This window comes from Geotrypetes seraphini, chromosome 3 (assembly GCF_902459505.1).
Source record: "Geotrypetes seraphini chromosome 3, aGeoSer1.1, whole genome shotgun sequence".
Taxonomy (NCBI): Eukaryota; Metazoa; Chordata; class Amphibia; order Gymnophiona; family Dermophiidae; genus Geotrypetes; species Geotrypetes seraphini.
This window is the reverse complement of record NC_047086.1, coordinates 285,616,966-285,640,481: the sequence shown is the minus strand read 5'-3', so window position 1 is coordinate 285,640,481 and position 23,516 is coordinate 285,616,966. Positions and strand designations below refer to the sequence as shown.

Sequence of the window (23,516 nt, the reverse complement as noted above, 5' to 3'; positions counted from 1 at the left end):
GATCTGCATTCTCAACTGCCATTAGTTGGGCTAGGAATTTACACCAGGTTTCAGCAGGTGTAGGTTCTCGTGCTAGGATGTTAAAGTTACCTAGTATTAAGCAACCATTATAGAATTGGCACTTAGCACAAATCATAACGACACCTAATTTGGGGTAGCATTTACCAAATCTGGCCCCATATGTCTATGTAGCACTATAGAAATAAATAGCAATCTGTAGAGAAGGGTAGGTCGTATAGTAGCGCACACAAAAGATGTATAAAAATACTGCTGCTTGAGTCTTGTAAGTAGTAAGGTTTTTGAAGCAGGAGCAAGTTAGTGACTTTAACTAGGAGGACTGAATAGGTCAGTTCAGGACTGGAATTCCAGCCTAAATTTCCTCTTTTATTCCTATGTGTTGATTACTGAGGATGCATGCATATTTCTATAAGGCTGAGTTTTTTTTCTAATCCATTTCTTGCTCACTTTAAGATATCTCTCCTAATATTTCTTTGTCTTTGTTCCAGGTTTCAAAATTTAGCAGAAGGTGAGTAATGCCCTTTAAGTGACATTTCTCACTCATAGAAGGCTTACTTAGAGTGCAACATACCGTATTTTTTGCTCCATAAGATGCACTTTTTCCACCCCCAGAAAGGGGGTGGAAAAGTGGGTGTGTCTTATGGAGCGAATACACTGCCCCCGGTACCTTTTTTCCTGCTGGTGGGCAGTGCTGGATGGCTGCCTTTCTCCCTGCAGAGCGGCGCATAAGGTAGGAGCATGACCTTTGTGCTTCCTGCCTGATCCCGCTCCGCTCTGCTCCGTGATTGGCTTGCCGTCAGTTCTCATGAATCGCCGGGAGGCTGTGGGCTTCCCAGCACCAGACCACCAGATGCACCCCCCTGTAGAGGAGGAAAAACCAAGAAAAAAATTCTGAACCAAATATTTTTTCCTTGGTTTTTCCTCCTCTATAGTTCGGGTGCTTCTTATGGCTGGGTGCATCTTATAGAACGAAAAATACGATTATTAACTAAATAATCAGTTACTTATCAGGATGATAGTCCATAACATTGTTCAATCCTATCACAATGTCATGTTATTCCCTGGATGCAAATGTGAGTCCATGGGAAGAGAGTGGTAAATAAGTTACTGTCTTCTCTGGCTTAAAGAAAATGCAAATATCTTGGTCAAGTTTCAAGTTTATTAGTGTATTTGATTAATCGCCTATTAAAATTACTAAGCGATGTACAAAATCAATAAGGAGCAATAAAAAGAAACTAACAATATACATAGTAGTTACATATTATACATACATGAGTAGGGAGGAAAGAAGGTTAAAAGTTACAATTTTTAAATTTTTTAGTAGAAAAATAAAGGAAAATACAAAAGGAGGGGGGTATTAAAACCATAGCATTATTAAAAGCATATCCAAAAAGTATAAAAAGTTTCAAATATTAAAAGCGTAATTAAATAAATAAGTCTTTAATAATTTTTTAAATGGTGAGATATCTTTTTCAATTATTCTAATCTTTTTCAATTATATTGTGGTAGGGCGTTCCACCATTGAGGTCCCGTCACAGTGAACATGATGATAGTATTGAAAGAAAGTAATATTTATGAGCTAGCTAGTATAAATGTTCCTTAACATCTAATCACTATTCAGAACAATATTATTTTACCTGTGGAGTTCCATAGGATTCATTGCTTGCACCGATACTACTACTACTGTTAATTATTTGTAGAGTGCTAACTGACATAATACAGTCACAAAGGAGACAGTCCCTGCTCGAATGAGCTTATAATCGAAACAATCAAGACAGACAAGCAGGATGCCAGTAGGAGTTACAGTTAGAAGCAATGGTTATTTAATATATTTATGACCACACTAATCATACTCAACTTGAACTAACCAATTTCGTGAAAGCGGGCAATATCCAGACCCTGTACACTGACACACAAAACTGAAACCATTGAATTCTAAATTTCTTTTAGTTAAAGTCAAACTCCAAGGAAACAAAGGCTATGATTTTTAATCAGAAGATTCATCTGAAGCCAGTCTTCCCGATACTAGTTTCAGGTTTTCCCATCACAATTGCCTCTACTTTAAAAATTCCTGGCATCGTACTGGATGATGTGTTGTCTTTTCAACCACATGGCTCATATTTCTCTGAGGACAAGCAGTCATAATTTTCTCACATGTGGGTGACGTGATCCACAGAACCTGGCACAGACAGCCAAGTGTACTGTCACTTTAAATCTTTAGGCAGTGCCAATACCACTGTGCCTTCCCACCCAATATTAGCTCGCAGGACCATCAGTTCTTAGTTTTCCGTGGAGCCAAGAAGCTGTATTTTTGGCTTCTCAGTATGTCAAACTTAGATATCTTTCTGTGCTTTCCTGGTTTAATTTTATTGTACTTCTCTTCAGAATTCATAGTTCTCATTTTTTATTCATTTGCTCAAATTTAATTGAATTTTCTTCATTTTTTGGCCTTCAGGCTACTTCAAGACCTTTTTTGCCTCAGGAAGCATCGACTGTATTCGGTATACTTTTCACTTGAGCTTCCCAAGCCATCGAGCCTTTTGACTTTGTGTTGGCCATTTTACCCTCCATGTCAAAGAGGGTGCTAAGCGGCTTCAAGAAATGTATTCAATGCAATCAAACCATTTCAGGCTCCGCCCCCCATAATGGATGTATTCAGTGTCTAGGTCCTGACCATCAGGACATTTGCTGTCACATCTGTCTACATAAGCAAAAGAGGATACTTAAAGCCCAACAACTTCAGTGTGAAAGACTTTTTGGTTCGGCATCGACATCAAGTATGGCAGGAGATTCGGCACCCAACACACAGCCTGCATTGATACTGGCATCAGTATCAACACCATTTGCACAGACACCACATAAAGAGTGTTGAGCATCGGACTGTCTTCAAAGACAAGACTCGATGTTGTCTTCCTCCATGCCTCTCCCATCGGGGAAGATACCACATAAGAAAGCTAAGCATTGCTGCTTAGGCTGAGCTGCTGCGGGAACCTGCAGACTGCTGACGCCAATAGCTGCCAAATCTGTCTGGATCCTTGAAAGGGCCTCAGAGGAGTAGCTGGAGGAAAATTGGTGAGATCTCCTAGAGGCATGAAAATTGCTTCTTTTGCCCCAAGCAGGTCGATGGCCCTACTATCCAAGAGGGTTTTGGGGTGGTGATCGGCCACATTGGTTGTCTAGTCCTGTGTTAAATAGCATCTACCCCTTCAAGGGCAATCTACTGAAAGTAGTAAGGCTGAGTCGCTCGTCCATTGTCTGATCCAGAGCATCCAGAAGGCCGAAATAGAGTACACTGAAATCTTATCCAGAACTCTGAGAACATCAGCCCATCTGTCCTTAAACATGTGGGGACAGGAGTCCCCAAGCTCAGGGGGACTAGTCTGCAGCCTGGTATGGCAGGCTTTGATACCCAAAGCCAGTGCGCTTCAAACTGTCTTTACAGGACAGCATCCAATCTAAGGTCCCGCGCATCCTTTGGCATCACTCCACCTTCACTAGGAAGGGAGATGCGCTTGGTCACTTGTGCTGAAAGATTGGAGAAACTGGGGCTCTTTTCCCTGGAAAAGCGGAGGCTTAGAGGGGACATGATAGAGACTTACAAGATCATGAAGGACATAGAGAAAGTGGAGAGGGACAGATTCTTCAAACCTTCGAAGACTACAAGAACGAGAGGGCATTCGGATAAATTAAAAGGAGACAGATTCAGAACCAATGCTAGGAAGTTCTTTTTCACCCAGAGGGTGGTGGACACCTAGAATGCACTTCCAGAGGGTGTGGTAGGACAGAGTACGTTATTGGGTTTCAAGAAAGGATTAGATGTTTTCCTGAAGGAAAAGGGGATTGAAGGGTATAGATAGAGGATTAATATGCAGGTCCTGGATCTGATGGGCCGCTGCATGAACGGGCTGCTGGGCATGATGGACTTCTGGTCTGACCCAGCAGAGGCACTGCTTATGTTCTTATGAAAGAACCTTTTCTTTCCAGGCGACTAAACTAAATCCATGGCTTGCCCAAATTGTGCTTGATGCCTCTTCTTATCTTGATTTTAGAAAGCAGATTAAAACTCAATTATTTAACAGGCTGAGTTCTTAATATATTTTATTATTATAATCTTTTATATTCTTGTAAGATTGTTGTACCATCTTTATATGGTATGTATGCATTTTTCTTACATTATATGCATATAACTTGTTGATTTCAATGATTTGCATTGTTTGTATTTCAATTAATTGTGAACTGCCTAGAACTTCCTGGGTATGGCGGTATATAAAATAAAATAATAATTATTATTATTATTAATCTGGATGTTATCCACTATTAAGTTATGTTATTCTCTGTGATTAGTTAGAGACTGCTTCTTATTGTGATCTGTGATGAGTCATTTATTGAAAAATGTGGAATATAGGCAATAATATAGTAAATGGTGTGATGTGATCATATCACTTAAAACCTTCTATCAGTCCTTCATGGACCCTTATAACTTCACATGCAGCTATCTTTAAATTAGTTCCCTTATTTTTTTAACTTGTTACTTTTTCTTATCTATTTGTATCACCTTTGCTTATACCTGATGTTTTCTGTTAAAATGTTTTAGTGTGTATTGTGTTGATTCTTTATTTAGTATAGTATGCCATGCTATCCCCCCTTACAAAACCGTAGCACGGTTTTTAACGCCAGCTGCAGCAGTAACAATTTCGACGCTCATAGAATTCCTATAAGCATCAGAGCTGTTACTGCAGCGGCTGACGCTAAAATCCACTCTATGGTTTTATAAAAGGAGGGTATGTTGTTTGAATATTTTTACTGCTGTAGTTGTATATTGTCTATTGTTTTTACTTATTCTTGCTGTACAATGCCTTAGGTGAATGTCTTCACAAAGGTGGTAAATAAATCCAAATAAATAATGTTTTCACAAAGACTTGTGTTTTGCACAGATTAAATGCCAAACCATTCTCACCTAGCCACTTGAAAATATATGCCTCTTGTCAACATTTTCTCTATCAGAAACACACATCATAGTGTTGTCTGCAAAAATGCAAGCCCCAATTCATCATACTTACTGTACCTAATGTAAGTGTTTGATAGCTTTCAGGCGGTATCTAAGAAATAAATAAATCAATGAGGAGATGACACAGAGACCATAAATTACATGTTGTACAATATGAATAATGAAGTATTTTCAGAGTTTGGGACTAAGGGGAATTGAGACCAGATTTACTCAGGTGCTTTACCATAAGCATTTGTTCATGCAGTTACTGTGAATTATTAATAAACTAGTGTTTAAGCCCTTTACATTAACTGGTTCTAGAGTAGATGTCTGGGGTTTTTTTTCTTTGTCTCTCTCTCCTTGGACGCTGTCTGTCTGTCATTCTTTCTGTATGTGTCTCTTCCTGGCCCCTGGCTGTCTGTCTTTCTTTCCGTCTCTGTCTCCCTGGCTCCCTGCCTGCCTGTATTTCTCTGTTGTGCCATGCCTGCCTGTCTCTCCGTGGCCCCCTTCCTGTTTCCATAGTGTCCCATCCTATGTCCTTAGTGCCCCCTTCCTATGTTCTTAGTGCCCCCAGTGCCGCTTTCCTATGTCCTTAGTGTCCCATCCTATGTCCTTAGTGCCCTCAGTGCCTCCTATGTCTTAGTGCCCTCAATGCCTCCTTCCTATGTCCTTAGTGCCCTCAATGCCTCCTTCCTATGTCCTTAGTGCCCTCAGTGCCTCCTATGTCCTTAGTGCCCTTTCCTATGTCCTTAGTGCCCCCAATGCCTCCTTCCTATGTCCCCCCTCACTGCTTTCCAGACTTTGTCCCATCCCCACCCCCCAAAGCCAGCCTGCCTGCCTCCCTCCCTCCCATCCCCCTGTTCAGTAGAACCCTTGAGCAGCATCTTTCCATTTCTACCCCCCATCCCCCTGTACAGTAGAACCCGGCATTTTTCTATCCCTCCCTCCCATCCCCCTGTGCAGTAGAACCGTTCAGAAGCATGTTTCCATCTCCCACTTCCCACCACTACCGCAGCCGTGCAGCAGACCCCACTGGCCCTCCCATCCAACCCTCCCACCGCGAGATGACCTACAACCTCCCGGCTCCGTCAGCATCCACAGCACTCTAAACACGCTGCTTTGCGGCCTTCTACTGCCCCTGATTTCCTCTGCCGCATTTCTGTCTCGATGTCATCAGGGACGCGGCAGAGGAAATCAGGGCAGTAGAAGGCCACGAAGCAGCGTGTTTAGAGTACTGCGGACGCTGCTGGAGTCGGGAGGTTTGTGGTCGTCTCACGGTGGGAGAGTCGGATGGGAGGGTCAATGGGGGTTCGGGTGCGCCGAGGAGGGGTGCGACGACAAACTGCCTTACAGTGAGTGAGGGGGGAGTTGAAGCACGCATGCGCACTTCTGCCGGCCAGGGACCTACGGATCATGGATCACGCAGGTAGGAGTGAGCATGCGCGATTAGTGTTTTATTATTATAGATAGGTTTCATTGCATAAATGTGGCCTATGGTTAATATCACACTTTAATATGCAGTAATGAAGTAATGCCTTTTAATCATCTAGCTGCCTTTCCATAGTGTAATTTATTTTTCTGAAATAAATACAGAGAATTCAGTACAATAATAAAAAATTAAGGGCCCCTTTTATAAAGTGGTGATAGCAATTCTCCCGTGACAAATGCACTGAAGCCCATAGGAATTGAATGGACTTTGGTGCATTTGCCGCGGGGGAATTGCTACCATGACTTTGCAAAAGGGGCTCTGAATGAGAGTTTTTCTTGATTTCCGAGCTGATAGTATCTTTATTTCACAGAGAACACTTTCATTTTTTAATAACACTTCATTCCCAACAGGGATTTTCCCACGGGATAGTTTTCCTAAGCAAATTTGTACTGGTGACAATGATGATGATGATACATTCAGGAGCAAGCGATTTAAGAAGCAGAAGAAAAAGAAAGTTTCAGAGAAGATCAAAGATGAAAAAAAGAAAGGTATGAAGTAATGTGATATGCTGGACAATACATCGCATTTAAGAAGTGTGTTTTCCCTTAATGTATGTATGGTTGCAGTATTTTAATTGCATGTGATGAGTAAAAATACTTAAATAGATGTACTGTAGAAACATTTATTTATTTTATTTAATGTATTTATATACCACTTATATCCTAAGTGATTTCACATTCATGTACTTTATCATATTTCCCTATCTGTTCCGGTGGGCTCAAACTCTAATGTACCTGGGGCAATGGGGGAATTAAGTGACTTGCCCAGGGTCACAAGGAGCAGCGAGGGATTTGAACACACAACCTCAGGGTGCTGAGGCTGCAGCTTTAACCCCTGCGCCACACTCTCCCCCATCTGCTGATTATTTGAATACAGTGTTAATACACAAATATATACATAATTATTATCTTATTTTGGCCTCAGTAAACTCTATTACTGTAGCTGAATCTGTACTCTTACTCTGATTGTAAAATTATCCTTTATATTTTGATTTTTATAAGTTGATGCTTTTTATAGGTCTTAACTCTTCTTTAAAACTTTCGTTAGACCATGTTACCTTGTTCTGTAAGGTTTTGATACTGTCCTGTAAAGAAGGCTTGGGAGTATGTAAACTATGTGCAGATGTTGCATCTTTGCCCCAGATCCAACCCCTCTCCTCCTCCTACTCTCCACAGGCCTCCTTGCAGATCATGTAAAGTACAATACGAATTATATATGCTTTATGTCATCACACATACCAGCATGTTTTCATACAATTTTATAATGGCATGTTCTATATGTACAATACATTACACGTGGAAAAGGTTTTATAGAAATTTTTTTCTGTGACTATTGATCTGTTGAGTTTAAGAATTCTAATTTCTTTACAGGCAAAGATCAGGATGTAAAAGAAAAATTGAGCACCAACAAAATGGCAGAAGCATCAGCTGTTAGTCTTCACAAGAAGAGGAAAAAGAAGAGAAAGCATAAAAGCTGTGGTCCTGAAACTTCTGCTGAAATAAGTGTTTTGGATTCATCCAGAAATAGTTGTGAACTGGCAACTAGTAAGGAAAAAATGAAGGACAGTGAGGGTAACAGTATGGAGACCTGTGAAACCATAGCAAACAAAGTTCTTTGTGTTGGGAAGGACAGTAGTAATTGCTGCCCGCAAGGCATTCAAGTCACTGCTACACAAAATAGAAAGAAACGAAATAGCCCAGAAATGAACACTGAATATACAGAAACACAGTGTGAAAATGTAACTAAGTGTTCTGAGATTTCAACAGAGGAAGAGAGTACCATGGTAGAATGTGCCACCAAGAAGAAGAAGCTGAAAGTAGATTTGGACAGTTTGCCTGAATCTGTAAGCAAGAAATTAATGGAATCTGATGAGGGAGAAGTAACTTTATCCTTGCCTATTAAATTCAAAACTAAAGAAAAGGTGTTTATGATCCCCACACAGACAGAATGTCTCCAAAGGAGGGAAAAGAAACGAAAAGTGAAGAAAGTTTTGAGCTCTGTGAAAATGAATGCAACCTTGGAAACAGGCGGCAAGAAAAGCAAAGCAAATGTAAGAAATTTCTTTTAATTCCTTTTGAAGATGCTTAGTTGTTGTTCAGATTGTTTTGTTTAGGTCAGGGGTGTCAAACTCAATCACATTAAGGGGCCGAAATCTAAAACACAGGCTAAGTCGTGAGCCGGACCCCGCCCAATCTCCACCCCAGACCATTCACCCATAATAGTACTAATTGTAACACCATTTTTTTTCCATTCATTTTTCATGTATACACACAATATAATCTTATTAACAACACAAAATGGTTAACCACAAAATTAAACTACACAGTCACAGGCTTGCCATAATCTTTTCTATACTTCATTAGAATCTGTCTTCCATCACAACTGCGCACATGCTTTTTCAGCTCTTTCAAAGCTGGTGGAAAGGGGAAGGGGAGAGGGGCTTCATTAGAAGAATGAGGGTCTTCCCCAGGTACCTGTGCTCTTATGTCTTCTGTGTCAATGCAGCCTTGGGAGATAAAGTAAGTTCTGAGAGTATGTCCAAAGGTGATCAGGCCAGCCAGAAGCTCTCATTCCCATTCAGGCTTTGATAGATTGTTGTCCTGTGCTGGAAAGTACTTCCATAGCTTTCAAGCAGTATATCTTCTGGCCGGCTCCCTCCTCCTCATTTCCACAGTGTCCTCAAAGTCGCGGGCGGTGGCTCCTAAGCGCGTCCTGCGCCTGAACCGGAAGCCTTTTTTCTGATGTCACAACGTCAGAGGGAATGATTTTGGATGAGGTGCAGGATGCACAAGGAGCCACTGCCTGCAGCTTTGAGCACACTGCGGAAATGAGGAGGCAACTGGCTAGAAGATAAAACACCCAGGTGCAGCAATGAAAACGCCGCATTGTAGCACGGGCCGCATAAAACAGCTAGGTGGGCCGGATTTGCTTCGCGGGCCTTCTGTTTGACACCTGTAGTTTAGATGTAGCAAGGTCAAAAGTTCAAGCTGTCTAATCATTTGGTGAACATTTTAATGATATTGTCCATTAAAGGAGGAAAGTAAATTCAAGAAATTTTAAATTAGAATTAAATACTGTATTTACTCGAATATAAGCCGAGAATTTTGGGCCCAAAAATGGGGGTCTTGCTTTATATTCAGGTCAACGCCCACCCCGCCCCCCTCCCAGATATATCGCAGGCCTCTGCCTGGCCTACCATAAGACCTGGTGGGCCAGCGATGGGACGGAATCAGAGAATTGCAGTTTTGAGGGTTCCTGTGGCCATATTGGAAAGTCTCCTACCTCTAGAAACCCCTTACCTGAATTTTTGGAGTTTCTTTTTGACCCCCCCCCCAGGCTATTTTTAGTGTCAAAATCACTATTGCAGCAGCCATCTTGGATTTCCATATTTGTTTTTAAAAGCCTCTATCTGCCTTAATATCCCTTGAATTTTCATTAATTCACAAGATGGACTCCTCAGGCTCTGATAATACTGGATTCATGCCAGATTTGCGCTGGATGGACAACTGAGGAGCATCCATGTTCTACATGCCGCAGGGCACATGAGGGAGGGGCGGGGGCCACTTCTCAGCCTCATCAGATACCTTGAGGCTCCTGGGACTACAGATGGGCCACTCAGGAGGATCTAGGTCATTTCCAGAAGTGGCAAAGACCGAATCTGCATCCATGGCTAAATGGCCTTGGTGGCGTCAGGAGAATTCCTAGCCTCACTAGACTTAATGGAGGCTTATCTCCACATTCCCATATTTCCAGCTCACAGAAGGTTCCTGTGGTTTCATGTGTTGGAACAGCATTTTCAGTTCTCAGCTCTCCCCTTTGGGCTCGCAACAGTGCTGCACACCTTCACTTAGGAAATGGTGGTCACAGAGGCACACTTGCGCAAATTGGGGTTCCAAGTACACCAGTATCTTGACAACTGGATTATCAGAGCCCTGTCCTTAGGTTAGCAGAGCTCTAAGCGTGCAGTCATAAGCTATGAGAGCAAAATAACCATGACCATTAAAAGTAATTAAAAGACCATTAAAAGCAATTGCTTTTCAATAGCCTACACTAAAAATAAATATATTTACACTGAGCTTAAATTTAGGAGTACATGACTGCCAGTTGTGCTCCTTGTGAACTAATATTGTTAAGTGTTGAGGACTTATTGGATTAACTATTAAGAATGGACATAGGTGGACTCTAAGTTATTATGGGCTTGACTTTGTAACAGGAGGTCTTTGTGAATTTGAAAAGTCATCTATTATGCAGATCTAGATCTAGTCCCAATAGCACACAAATTACACATGCTTGAAATTAAACCTGGTTGAACAATTTTATAAAAGCCATTTTATGCATATATGAGGGGGTGCTGATAAGTCCTTAGCTTTGTAAAGAAAACAACAAGCTATGGGATTGAAAAAAATGTATTTACTTTCTATATATTCACCACTGAGCTCCACACATTTATGACTTCACTATTCTAATTTCTTTAACCTATACAAAAATAAACCTTTTGGTTGTGTTGCAAACCATTTTTTCTGGATCTAATGTGGCATTCTCAACTCTTGAAAACTTTTTTCTGTTGAGGTGTTTCTTGAAGTTAGGAAAGAGGTAGTAGTCCGAAAGAGCCAAATCATGAAGATTTGCCAATATCTGCTTTGTAATGGCCACTTTGTGAGGAGCAGCATTGAAGAAACAAGATTCCTTTCAAAAGTTTGCCTCGATATTTGGAGACCAGTAGTTGCTGCTTCAGTTTCTCAAAAAGTGCAAGTACTTTGCCGTGATGGTTGCACCCGTTTACAAGTAATTTACAAGCAAAATTCCATCTTTGTCCCAGAAGACAGACACCATCACCCTGCTTGATGACTTCTGTGTCTTGAACTTCTTGGGATGGGGGAACCACTATGTCTCTATTCTTTGTTTCTTTTGTCTCTGGATTATATATATATTCATATTCATCCATAGCTATAAGATGGTTCAAAAATCTGAGGGCTTTCTCATGTCTAAAATCTCATGAATAATAGCCTACTCATTGTAGGGATATCTTCAGGGTCTGTGCTATCTTTGTAGTGGATATTCTTTGATCATCCAGGATCATGGAATGAATGGCATCCATGTTTTCTATAATTATCACTTGAGTTGGTCTCCCAGAACATTCTTTATCTTCCATGCTCCAATGTTCTGTTTTAAATGCAGCAACCTAGTACTTGACTATGGAATAGAAAGGGCACTTATCCCCTAAAGTAACTGACATATCATCTTAAATTTGTTTGGCTGAGTTCCCTTTTAAAAAATGTATTTCATCACTGCTCAGCACTCTTTTGCAATGAAATCTCCATTGTTTTGCGCCATTTTCACTTCAGATTATGAAAAAAATTAAATAATCAGGCTACAATTATGAAATTTAGGTCAAACACATATGAAACAATACACGTTCTTATGTAATGAAAAGTATTATTAGTCTAAAAGTAGGTGAAATAGGAAAAGCAAAGTCTTATTAGCACCTCCCTCATAAACAGGTTTTACATATGGAAAAGGTTTTATAAGATTACCCCCGTGGGCTTGTTAAAGCTACCGTATTTTTTGCTCCATAAGACGCACTTTTTCCCCCCAAAAAAGTGGGTGGAAAAAGGGTGCATACTATGGAACGAATACCCAACCCCCCCAGCCTTATTTCAACTGCCACCCACTGCCGCTGCTCCTGGTCTCAATGCCGCCATAAGTAGAGGAAGAGAAAGGCCAGGCGGGTGCAGCGATTGCACGCCGCCGACCCAGAAGCCTTACCCCCGACGTCAATTCTAACGTTGGACTGAAGGTTTGGCCCGGACCTTCAGTCCGACGTTAAAATTGACATTAGGGGTAAGGCTTCTTGGCCGGCGGCGTGCAATCGCTGCACCCACCTGGCCCTTCCCAGCAATTCTTTCCATGCCAGCTCCCCGCTCATTCCTCAACCTGCTGCTGAGCCAGGAGTCCAACCCCCCCACCGCTGCTGCTTCATTGATGTATCCTCACAGCGGCAGCAGTGGGAGGTAATTAAATTCAGCGGGCGGGCAGGTGGGCTTGGGGGGGGCAGAAGAGGACAAAGGCTGGAAGGCAGTGAGGGAAACATAGGAGGGAGGAAGGGATTCCGGTAATTGTTGGGCCTGAGTTGGGGGGGGGAAGAGGATAAAGGCTAGAAGGCAGTGAGATGAACATAGGAGGAAGGAAAGAAGGGCAATTGTTGGGCATGAGGAAGGAAAGAAAGAAAGAAATCACCAGACAACAGGGGGAAGAAAAGGACAAAGGCTGGAAGGCAGTGAGGGGAACATAGGAGGGAGGAAGGGTACAATTGTTGGGCCTGAGGAAGGAAAGAAAGAAATCACCAGACAACCAAAGGTAGGAAAAATGATTTTATTTTCAATTTAGTGATCAAAATGTGTCAGTTTTGAGAATTTACATCTGCTGTCTATATTTTGCACTATATTTGTCTATTTTCTATAGTTTTTACTGAGATGAAATTACATATTTTAAAAAGTCATCTGCCTTGACATCTGTGCCCTGTCCCTGCCTACCACTAGACACCAGAGGGGGGACAGGGTGCAGAGCCTGGAAAGGAGTGTGGGGTTGGGTGCAGAGCCTGGCAGGGAGAATTTGGTTCAGAATGTTTTTTTTTTCTTGTTTTCCTCCTCTAAATTTAGGGTGAGTCTTATGGTCAGGTGCGTCTTATGAAGCGAAAAATATAGTAATTCTAGAAACAAAACTAATTTAGATTTGACATGAGAAAGGGTGTTAAGGCTTATGCAGACAAGATTTTTTGGTTTCTTGTTTTTTTAAATATTTATTTAATTTTATTTGTTTACTATTCCGTTCTCCCTCACGAGCTACAGGTTAATATACATAATATACAGACAAATACAAGTAATATCCAGACAAAACGGTTTATGATACTTATAGTACAATGTTTTAGCCTAAACATGTCATATACAGATAAATATTTATCCCAGGACAAGCAGCAGCATATTCTCAAGTGTGGGTGACGTCATCCACGGAGCCACGATGCGGACAGCCTTGCAAGCAGAGTTGCTTGTAAAACTTTTAGAAAGTTTGCGACTGCCGTACCATGTATGTGTGAGTGCCTTCCCGCCCAACGGGCGCACATCTCCTCAGTTCTCCACAGAGCCGAGAAGTCCTCATTTCAACACTCTGCGCTAGACTTAGTTCTACTCATGCCTTTTCTCACTGCGGCTCATGTTTCTTTTTCCTTACAGGGTCGCTGTGGTTATTGCGTGTTTCATTTTCTTAAAAAAAAAAGGTTTGGGTTTTGTTTTTTTTCCTTCATGTCATGGTGGGCTTCAATTTAGATATTTTTCTTGCTATGTCCGGGCCGGTCACAGGCTTCAAGAAGTATAGTCATTGCCAGCGTTCAGTCTCCCTCACTGACCCACACAACTGGTGTGTACAGTGTTTAGGACCCGACCATCATCCGGAGTCATGTGCCCACTGTGCTACGTTTCAAACTCGAGCCCTTAAACATCGAGTTCAGGTAGAAAAAATATTTGGCGGCATGGATAAGCCTTTATCTAAGGCCCTGATTCCAATTTCAACCCTGTCCCCGAATCCAATTAAGTCTTCTACGGGGCTACCACCTTTCACCTCAACCTTAATCAAACCTTCCTTGTTTGGGAAGTCCTCGTCTTCAGGGAAATCAGCTAAATCTTCTCCTGAGGAGCCATTATCCTCACTGACTCCCTCAGGTAAAATAGCTAAGCCAACTCTTCCGGACATGCCACCCTTAGAGCCGGTGGTTTTGAAGCTTCCAAAGAAGCGTGTCTCAAAATCGAGACCTCTTTCTTCTTCAAGGTAGTCTTTCTCGGAGACTATAGCCACACCAAATGTACCAGATTCAGTGGTCTCGGTGCCAGTTTTGCAGAATATGTTGGCAACTATTCTGCATCAGGAGTTTGGTAACATGCTTGCCCAATTCACTCCTACCTCGACTCTGCTTCCTGCAGTCCAGCCTGAGCACTCAGCAGTATTACAAGGGGTCGAATCCTTGGCAGTGCCTCAAGCTCAACCTAGTCATTCTATACAAGGAGTCGAGTCCTTAAGAGTGTCTTCAGATGAATCTACATACTATCCAAGGAGTTGAATCCTTGTGAGTGCCTCGAGCTCAGTCTACATACTCTATACAAGGAGTCAAGTCCTTAAGAGTGCCTCGAGATACCTCGTTACAAGGAGCTGAGTCCTTTTTTGTGTCTCGACCTTGTTCTCCAACTTCCAGCCCTACCTCTTCACATAAGGCATTGCCCTTTTCGAGGCACAGGGCGAGGACGCCTCGACATTCATCTTCCAGACTGGATCCGACTCAATCACGAGATCGTGATTTGAGACATACTTCTCCATCGAGGCCCAGGTGTTCTTCTCGAGACAGGTCTCGTTTCTCCAGACATCGAGGCTCTTCGAGACCACAAACTCCTTCGTTGAAGAGATCTCTTGTGGAACCTCACTACTCTCGTCAGTCGAGTTCTCCTGCGAGGTTCTCTTCACATTCCAGAAGTGGGTCATCTTTGCCTCTGGACTCAGATAGCAGGTATCAATACTCCAGAGAAGCTTCACCTTCGTTCTCTGCTATGAGAGGGGGTTCTTGATCACCTTCTCCTTCTCAACGAGGTCATGCCGGTATCCTTTACCAAGTTTCTATGTAAAATGAGTAAGGATCTTAACATATCTTTAGAATCTGATTCAAAATACTCTAAGGAGTATCTGGAAGAACTGGGAATGCCTCATCCTCCTAGGGAGACTCTCAAATTATCCATAAATGGAATTTTTTCTCAAACTTTCAAAATAAATCTTGACAACACTATATTCCGTTCCTGCTGTGCCAGCAAAATTAGAATCTCGATATCGAATGGTCCACTGTAAGGGATGTGATAAGTCTCAATTATCCCATCAGTCTCTTCTTGTGGAATCTTCTTTAAAAAGAACCAATCCTGCCAAGGTTTATGCCACCATCCCACATGGAAGAGAGGGCAGAACTATGGACAAGTTTGGTCGTCGACTATATCAAAATTCAATTATGACAACCCGAGTTTTGAACTACAACTTTGTCTTCACATCTTATTTCAAGCATTTGGTCAACGTCCTGCCTGATTTTTTCAAATATCTTCCCCAATATCGACTTCCAGAGTTTCAACAACTATACAACATTCTGGGTCAACTTCGCATGCATCTCGTTCAATCTGCATATGATGTGTTTGAACTGTCCTCTAGGGTTACTGCCTTTTCGGTGGCCATACGTCGCCTTGCCTGGCTTCGTACTGTGGACATGGACCCGAATCTGCAAGATCGACTGGCTAACATCCCATGCCAGGGCAATGAGTTATTTGATGACTTTATTGAGGCAGCTACCAAATGCTTATCTGAGCATGAGAAGTCCTTTGCTTCCATTATTAGACCAAAGCCAAAGCCTTCCACTACCAAAGGTTATAGACCTGTTCCATCCTACTAGAGGCGTTTTCCTCAGAAGGCAGCTCTTTATTCAAAGCTGCCTCCTAAGAAACAATAACAGCAGCAACAGCGGCAACAAAAACCTCAGACTCCTTCTGCACCCAAGGCCTCTCAGTCTTTTTGACCATCTCACACAGAGCATAACCTCAATCGTTCTGCCTCTGTCCTCTCCTCTTCCCATAGGAGGCCATCTCCATCTTTATTACCACTGATGGGAGCTCATTACATCTGACCTTTGGGTCCTCTCTATCATCAGGGAAGGTTACTCTCTTCATTTCATCCAGATTCCTCCAGATCTTCCCCCAAGAGAGTATCCTTCCAATCCATCCCAGACCACCCTTCTTCTTCAGGAAGCTCAAGCTCTACTTCGTCTCCGTGCCATCGAGGAAGTTCCCCTGGAACAGCAGAGCAGGGTTTTTTTACTCATGTTACTTCCTAGTTCCGAAAAAGACGGGCGATCTGTGTCCTATTTTGGATCTCAGAACACTCAACAAATTTCTTGTCAGAGAAAAGTTTCGGATGTTGTCTCTAGCATCCTTGTATCCCCTTTTATATCAAAATGATTGGTTATACTCTATGGATCTCAAAGAGGCTTATACCCACATTCCCATTCATCCAGCCTCTCGCAAGTTCCTAAGATTTCGGGTGGGAAATCATTTTCAATACAAAGTGCTACCCTTTGGCCTGGCATTATCTCCCAGAGTCTTCACCAAGTGCTTAGTGGTGGTAACAGCAGCTCTGCAAAACCATGGTCTTCAGGTTTTCCCATACCTGGACGTTTAGCTCATCAACGATTCAACATCTCAGGGGGTTATTGTAGCGGCCCAACGGACTACTTGGTTCCTCCAAACTTGGGGTTCAAAATCAACTTTCAGAAATCCCAACTTCAGCCCTCTCAGACTCTACAGTTCATCGGAGCAGTACTGGATACTGTGCAGTTCAGAGCATTCCTTCCTCAACAATGTCAGAATGCTCTCATTCTACTTTATCACAAAGTGTCATCCCTCACTTCACTTTCAGCGAGACACATGATGGTTCTCCTAGATCACATGGCCACTGCAGTTCACGTGACTCCTTTTGCCAGACTTCACCTCAGAATTCCTCAGTGGACCCTGGCATCTCAGTGGGCGCAAGCTTTCGATCAACTCTCTCAGCACATTACAGCGACTCCTTCATTGAGACAGTCTCTCCACTGGTGGATGCTCTCTTCCAATCTCTCCAGAGGTTTACTGTTTCAAACGCCCCATCATCAGAAGGTCCTCACGACAGATTCTTCAACATATGTTTGGGGGGCTCATCTCAATGGTCTCCGTACTCAAGGCCATTGGTCCAGCAAGGATTGTCAGTGTCACATAAATCTTTTGGAACTCAGAGCAATCGTCAATGCTCTAAAAGCTTTTCAGCATCTTCACTACGATCAAGTAGTCCTCATTCGGACAGACAATCAAGTTGCCATGTACTACGTCAACAAGCAGGGAGGCATAGGATCTCTCCCCTCTCTGCCAGGAAGCTCAAAAAGTGTGGAATTGGGCAGTCTTTCACAACACCTTTCTAAAAGCGGTTTATATTCAAGGAGAGAAAAACTGGTTGGCGGACAAATTGAGTCGTCTTCTGCAACTCATGAATGGACACTCAATTCCTCGCCTCTCCATCACATTTTTTCTCAGTGGGGGACTCCTCAGATAGATCTCTTTGCATCTCCCCACAACAACAAACTGCCTCAATTCTGATCCAGGATATACTTTCTTCATCGCCTTGAGGCAGATGCTTTTCTTCTGGAATGGACAAATCAGTTTCTGTATTCATTTCCTCCATTTCTTCTCATTCTCAAGACACTCGTCAAATTCAAACACGAACATGCCACCATGAATCTAATAGCTTCTCGGTGGCCCAGACAACCGTGGTTTTCCCTTCTACTTCAACTCAGCAGCAGGGTGCCACTATTTCTACCAGTTTTTAACTGTCTGCAACACAGAGTCAGGGGTCTCTCCTTCATCCCAACCTGCAGTCTCTACACCTGACAGCTTGGTATCTTTCAACGTAACTGCCAATTTCAAGTTCTCTCAATCTGTAAAGGACATTTTAGAGGCTTCTTGGAAGCCTACCATTAGCCAATGTTACAACCAGAAATGGACTAGATTTTCTGCTTGGTGCACCATTCATCACAAGGAACCTCAATCTACCTCCTTGTCTTCAGTTTTTGATTACCTGTTGCATTTATCTTAATCAGGCCTCAAATCAACATCTATTTGAGTCCATCTCAGTGCAATTGCTGCTTTCCATCAGCCTATAGAAGGGGAAACCCTTTTCTGCTCATCCTGTGGTTTCCAGATTTATGAAAAGACTTTTCATTGTCAAGCCACCTCTCAAACCGTGGTTTGGGATCGCAATGTTGTTCTTGCTCAATTGATGAAGCCTCCTTTTGAACCAATGGCTTCTGCTCATCTCAGATATCTCACTTGGAAAGTGTTTTTTCTCATTGCTCTCACGTCTGCTCGCAGAGTCAGTGAGCTACAAGCTTTAGTACTGGACCCACTTTTCACAGTATACCATCATGACAAGGTGGTCCTCCGGACTCATCCTAAATTCTTACCTAAAGTGGTTTCAGAATTTCATCTCAACTAGAGAATGACACGATGGCTGTTACCCGCAGCTAACCGCCGAAACAGCTAACCCGCCGAAACGGTGAGAGGGGAGTGCTTACTGTGAGCACGGGGACAAGGCCATCCACTGCCCCGTAGAGTGGTGAATGGCCTTGTCCCCGTAGTTAAAGCGCGCGGTCTCCTCCCTCTTTCCTACCTACCGCCAAGAAACCAGACCCTGGATACAATGCAACACCACAAAAACAGTAACACTTGTCCTCTAATACAGAGTAAAATATAAAGACAGTAGATGTAAATTTGAAAAAACTGATACATAACAATCACCACTTTACAAATTAACAAATAAAAATAAAACAAATAATGAGAAATAAAAAAATACCATTTTATTGGACTAATCCCCGTAAACTCGGTCCCCATCCCCGCAAACCACCTGATTCCATTCACACAAGCCTTAAATTGTTTATATTAAAGTATAAAAAGAAACAATATTCTGTACAATTGTCAATTTATAAATCAGTGTCTTCTCCCCACTCTCTCTTCCCTATTTCCCTTCAGCATCCACTTTCCTTCAACGCACGCACATAAAAACAAGCAAGTAATTTTATATCATTTTCATTCTATTCATTCATAGAAATTAAAGTCTAAATAATGCCAGTCACATAACAAAACATGATTTTACAAAAATAATTCCCTGCACAGTCAAGCCTGCAAGGATTACTAGATGTCTTTCAGCAGCTCCCTTCCCTCCCTCCCCCTTACCTTTGTGGCCAAGTCAAAATGATCTACCAACAATAAAATTTTAAAAACACAAAGCACGCTGTACGCAGAGAAAATGTTAATTATCATTTATATTCCGCGGGTTTTCAAAGAGGTCAAGGTAGATGACTTTATGCAATGTCACCTCAGTAACAACTATACAAAAATAGACAAATATTCCCCCTCCCTTTTTACTAAAATGCGATAGCGGTTTTTAGCGCGGGGAGCTGCGCTGAATGCCCCACGCTGCTCTCAATGCTCATAGGCTCCCTGCGCTAAAAAACGCTATTACGGTTTAGTAAAAGGGGGCCATAGTGCAAAATATAGACAGCATATATAAATTCTCAAAGCAGACACATTTTGATCACTAAATTGAAAATAAAATCATTTTTCCTACCTTTGGTAATTTCATCAGTCTCTGGTTGTACTTTATTCTTCTGACTGTGCATCCAATATTTCTTCCCTTCTTTCAGCCTCCTGTATGCTTCCTCTCCTCCAGACCTCATTCCCTCCCCAAACTTTTTCTTTGTTTCACCCTGCCCCTTCTTTCTTTTTCTCTCTCTCCATACCCCCTTTCTTTCTGTATGTCTGTTTTTCTCTCTCTCCGTGCCCCATTTCTTTCTTTGTTTCACCCTGCCCCCTTCTTTGTTTCTCTCTCCACACCCTCTTTCGTTCTGTATGTCTGTCTTTCTCTCTCTCTCCGTGCCCCATTTTTCTTTGTTTCACCCTGCCCCCTTTCTTTCTTTCTGGCTTCCTGTCCCCCCCTTTCTTTCTTTCTCCCTGCCCTCCCCTATGCCACCACCATTGGGAAAATGCTGCCACCGCCACTGAGGAATAGGCTGCCACCGCTGCCATCAGAAACAGGCCGGCGCCAAGTTCTCCCTGCTTTTCCCTGTGGGGCCGACCAACTCTCGGCACTCGCGTCAATTCTAACGTCGGAGAGGAAGTTCTAGGCCAGCCAGGCAGCGATTGGCTGGCCCAGAACGTCCTCTCCGACGTCAGAATTGACGCGAGTGGCGAGAGTTGGTCGGCCCCCACAGGGAAAAGCAGGGAGAACTTGGCGCCGGCCTGTTTCTGATGGCGACGGTGGCACTCAAGTGGCTAAAGAGCCGCAGTTTGCCGGCCTAGGGAGAACACTGGAGGGTGGCCAGCTGTGCACCCCCTTGGGACATAAACTCGGAGCGGGGCGGACCGCCCCCCTCCCCCACCTTGGTATGCCACTATCTGTACCTCACTCCCTCCCTATGACCAAAAATTCTCCTTTCTTCTATTCCCCATGTACACAACCATCTCTTTCCCTCCCTTCCTCTCTCCCAAGTCCATGCCTTCTGTGTCCAAAAACACATTCCCTCCCCCACCTCAGCATCTCTTTCCCTCCCTTCCTCTCTCCCAAGTCCATGCCTTCTGTGTCCAAAAACACATTCCCTCCCCCACCTCAGCATCTCTTTCCCTCTCTTCCTCTCTCCCAAGTCCATGCCTTCTGTGTCCAAAAACCCATTCCATCCCCCACCTCAGCATCTCTTTCCCTCCCTTCCTCTCTCCCAAGTTCATGCCTTGTGTCCAAAACGCACTCCCTCCCCCCTTTTGTGTTCCGCATTTGCCTCCCAGCCCATCTTTGCACCTTTCTCAGCAAAACGGAGCTCGAGCCAAGAGGCTTGTCTCTTGTTTCCTGCCTGCCCTGCCGCGCACAAATAGCCGACCGGAAGTATTCTCCGACGTCAGCGCTGACGTCGGAGGGCAGGCTTTGCTTAAGCCCTCCCTCCGACGTCAGCGCTGACATCGGGGAACACTTCCGATCGACTATATGTGAGCGGCAGGGCAGGTAGGAACAGAAGACGAGCCTCGCGGCTCGATATGTATTTAACTCCGCGGGTCCCCCGTCCAGCTCTCTCCTGTGCACCCCCTTGGGGCGTGCACCTGGGGCGGACCGTCCCCCCCCCCAGGTACGCCACTGGGACCGGCGGTTGAAGAACTGTGGCCTAGGCCCATTCTTTCTATATGTCTGTCTTTTTCTCTCTCTCCATGCCCCCTTTTTTTCTTTCTCCATGCCCGCCCTTTCTTTCTGTCTTTCTCTCTCCATGCCCCTTTCTGTCTGTGTCCCGTTTCCCTTCTTTCTTTCTGTCTCCCTGTCCCCCCTTTCTTTCTTTACTTCTCCCTGCCCTCCCCCAAGCCACCACCATTAGGGAACAGGCCGCCACCACCGCAATCAGGTAACAGGCTGCCACCGCCGCAATCGGGGAACAGGCTGCCGCTGCCAAAATCGGGGAACAGGCCAGCACCGAGGTCTTAACTCTCCCTGCTTATCTTCCCCAGTGCGGGGCCGAGCAATTCATGCCACCCGATGTCAATTCTAACATCAGGGAGGAACTTCCGGGCCAGCCAGGCAGCGATTGGCTGGTCCGGAACTTCCTCCCCGACGTTAGAATTGACGTCGGGTGGTGAGAATTGGTCGGCTCCGAGCTGAGGAAGATATGCAGGGAGAGCTAAGACCTCGGGCGCTGGCCTGTTCCCCGATTGCGGTGGCTTGGGGGAGGGCAGTGGGAAGGGAAACAGATTGGGGATCCCTGCTTTAGGCAAGGACAGATCGCGGGCTGCAAAATAGTCCCTGGGGGGTCGCATGCGACCCGCGGGCCACATGTTTGAGACCGCTGGTATAGATCAATAAAACCAACACCTGCTTGAAGTGATTTCATATCCTGATTGAGGTGATACTGCAGTTGTTCAGCCAGTAGCTCTTAAGAGTTTTACAGAATTATGTGTGTATTTTTTATGAATCCTATATGGAACAAATGCCTCATTGGACAAGACTGGATAGGCTATTTTGGTTATCTGCTATCTTTTATTATAGCATAGTTTTACCATGAAAGGGTTTGTGACCATTCTTGTGCATTTGATACATGTTATAGAAGTTTAAAAACTCCCCTTAGGTAGCTTTTTCATATCTGTCCTACTTAATGCACATCAGAAATGCCTGTTTCCCCTGGTACAAGGAAATACCTACTGTATCTGAATGCAGTGCGTCTTGAGTTTGGGTTTGGAAAGTTGAGTAATTAAACTATAAAATGCTTGTTTATTGAAAGCTTCTATATTGCTACTAATGACTGGGGAATCAATTCAGAGCGGTTTATATGAGCTTCTGTAATTGTGTTACAATATATGAGCTTTTGTAAAGGTGTTACAATATAGAGTTAGCATTTAAATGGTTTGACTGCTGTGTGAGTCTGCTGATGGATTTTTAGAGTTGAAAGCTGAGTCTTTGTTTCAATTTATATTTAGAAAGCAAATGGGGATTTTCCATTAAATAAGAAGAAAATGAAGATGGAGAATGCATTTGTTAAATTTGGGAAAAACTCTGTACCAAAACCATTATTCTGCAGAATCACAAAAAGCAGCCTTGCCTCATTGAGGACAGCACAACAGGTAAAATATTTGTTTCTTTTACAGATATTCTCTGTGTAGGTGCCAAATGCAGATTGTACTCCCATTTCTTACCAAAATACTGGAATGCAACTGCCTCCACACATCAAATTCCTCGAAGAACTTTTGAGCTTTAGGAAAGCAATAAAATCTACCTCTTCACCTAGTTCCCTTAGCCTAGTATCTGGATGGTATAGCACCTGGACTCCAACACATCATCAGTGTTAAAACTGTCTACTAGAGCATCCAACCCCCTATCTTCCTTCTTCAGCCATGCAGTCTGTAATACACAACTAAAATATTCCTCATATATGTTGAACTAGTCTCTTACTGTACATGCTTCAAGTCGATCAAACTATATGTGAAACTAACTTATCTTTTTTATCACCTCTCCGGACCGGTATAGCGTCACTGATGGGTAATAGCTCTGAGACCAAACTTTGGTTGTAGTATTAATAGCCGAAGCTCTCTCTAGCAAACCAGTCTTTGCTCAGTCTCTCAGCAGGTGGAGGTGAGCTGTGCCAGTCTCTAATTACTTAGGCCTGTTGGAATTTGTTTAGCGTTCCTTATCTCCATTCTTGTGCCGGACTGAGCTTGGGGGGACCCTGTTTGGGGATCCGCCCAACCTCAGGAGTGTCACACTCAACAGGTCACAAGTTGAGTCCCTCCCCCCCTTTCCTCCATCTCCCCATATTTTTGTAGAGGTACTTCAGCTGTAAGCCTTGCCACCAATACTGCCAGTGGAGTATGTTTAGAAAAAAAGAAATCCTGAAACAGT

General features: G+C 43.4%; 1 protein-coding gene across 3 annotated transcripts in view; it reads left to right on the top strand.

The window, feature by feature from the left end:
* The window catches only part of RRP1B (ribosomal RNA processing 1B), a 130,342-nt gene that overhangs the window by 86,206 nt on the left and 20,620 nt on the right, over positions 1–23,516 (top strand). For all 3 annotated transcript variants that reach the window (XM_033939617.1, XM_033939616.1, XM_033939618.1), the window contains exons 11-14: positions 507–526; positions 6,845–6,982; positions 7,865–8,544; positions 22,598–22,741. In XM_033939617.1, coding sequence (XP_033795508.1) covers positions 507–526; positions 6,845–6,982; positions 7,865–8,544; positions 22,598–22,741 — 982 coding nt within the window. The remainder of the gene's footprint in view (positions 1–506; positions 527–6,844; positions 6,983–7,864; positions 8,545–22,597; positions 22,742–23,516) is intronic.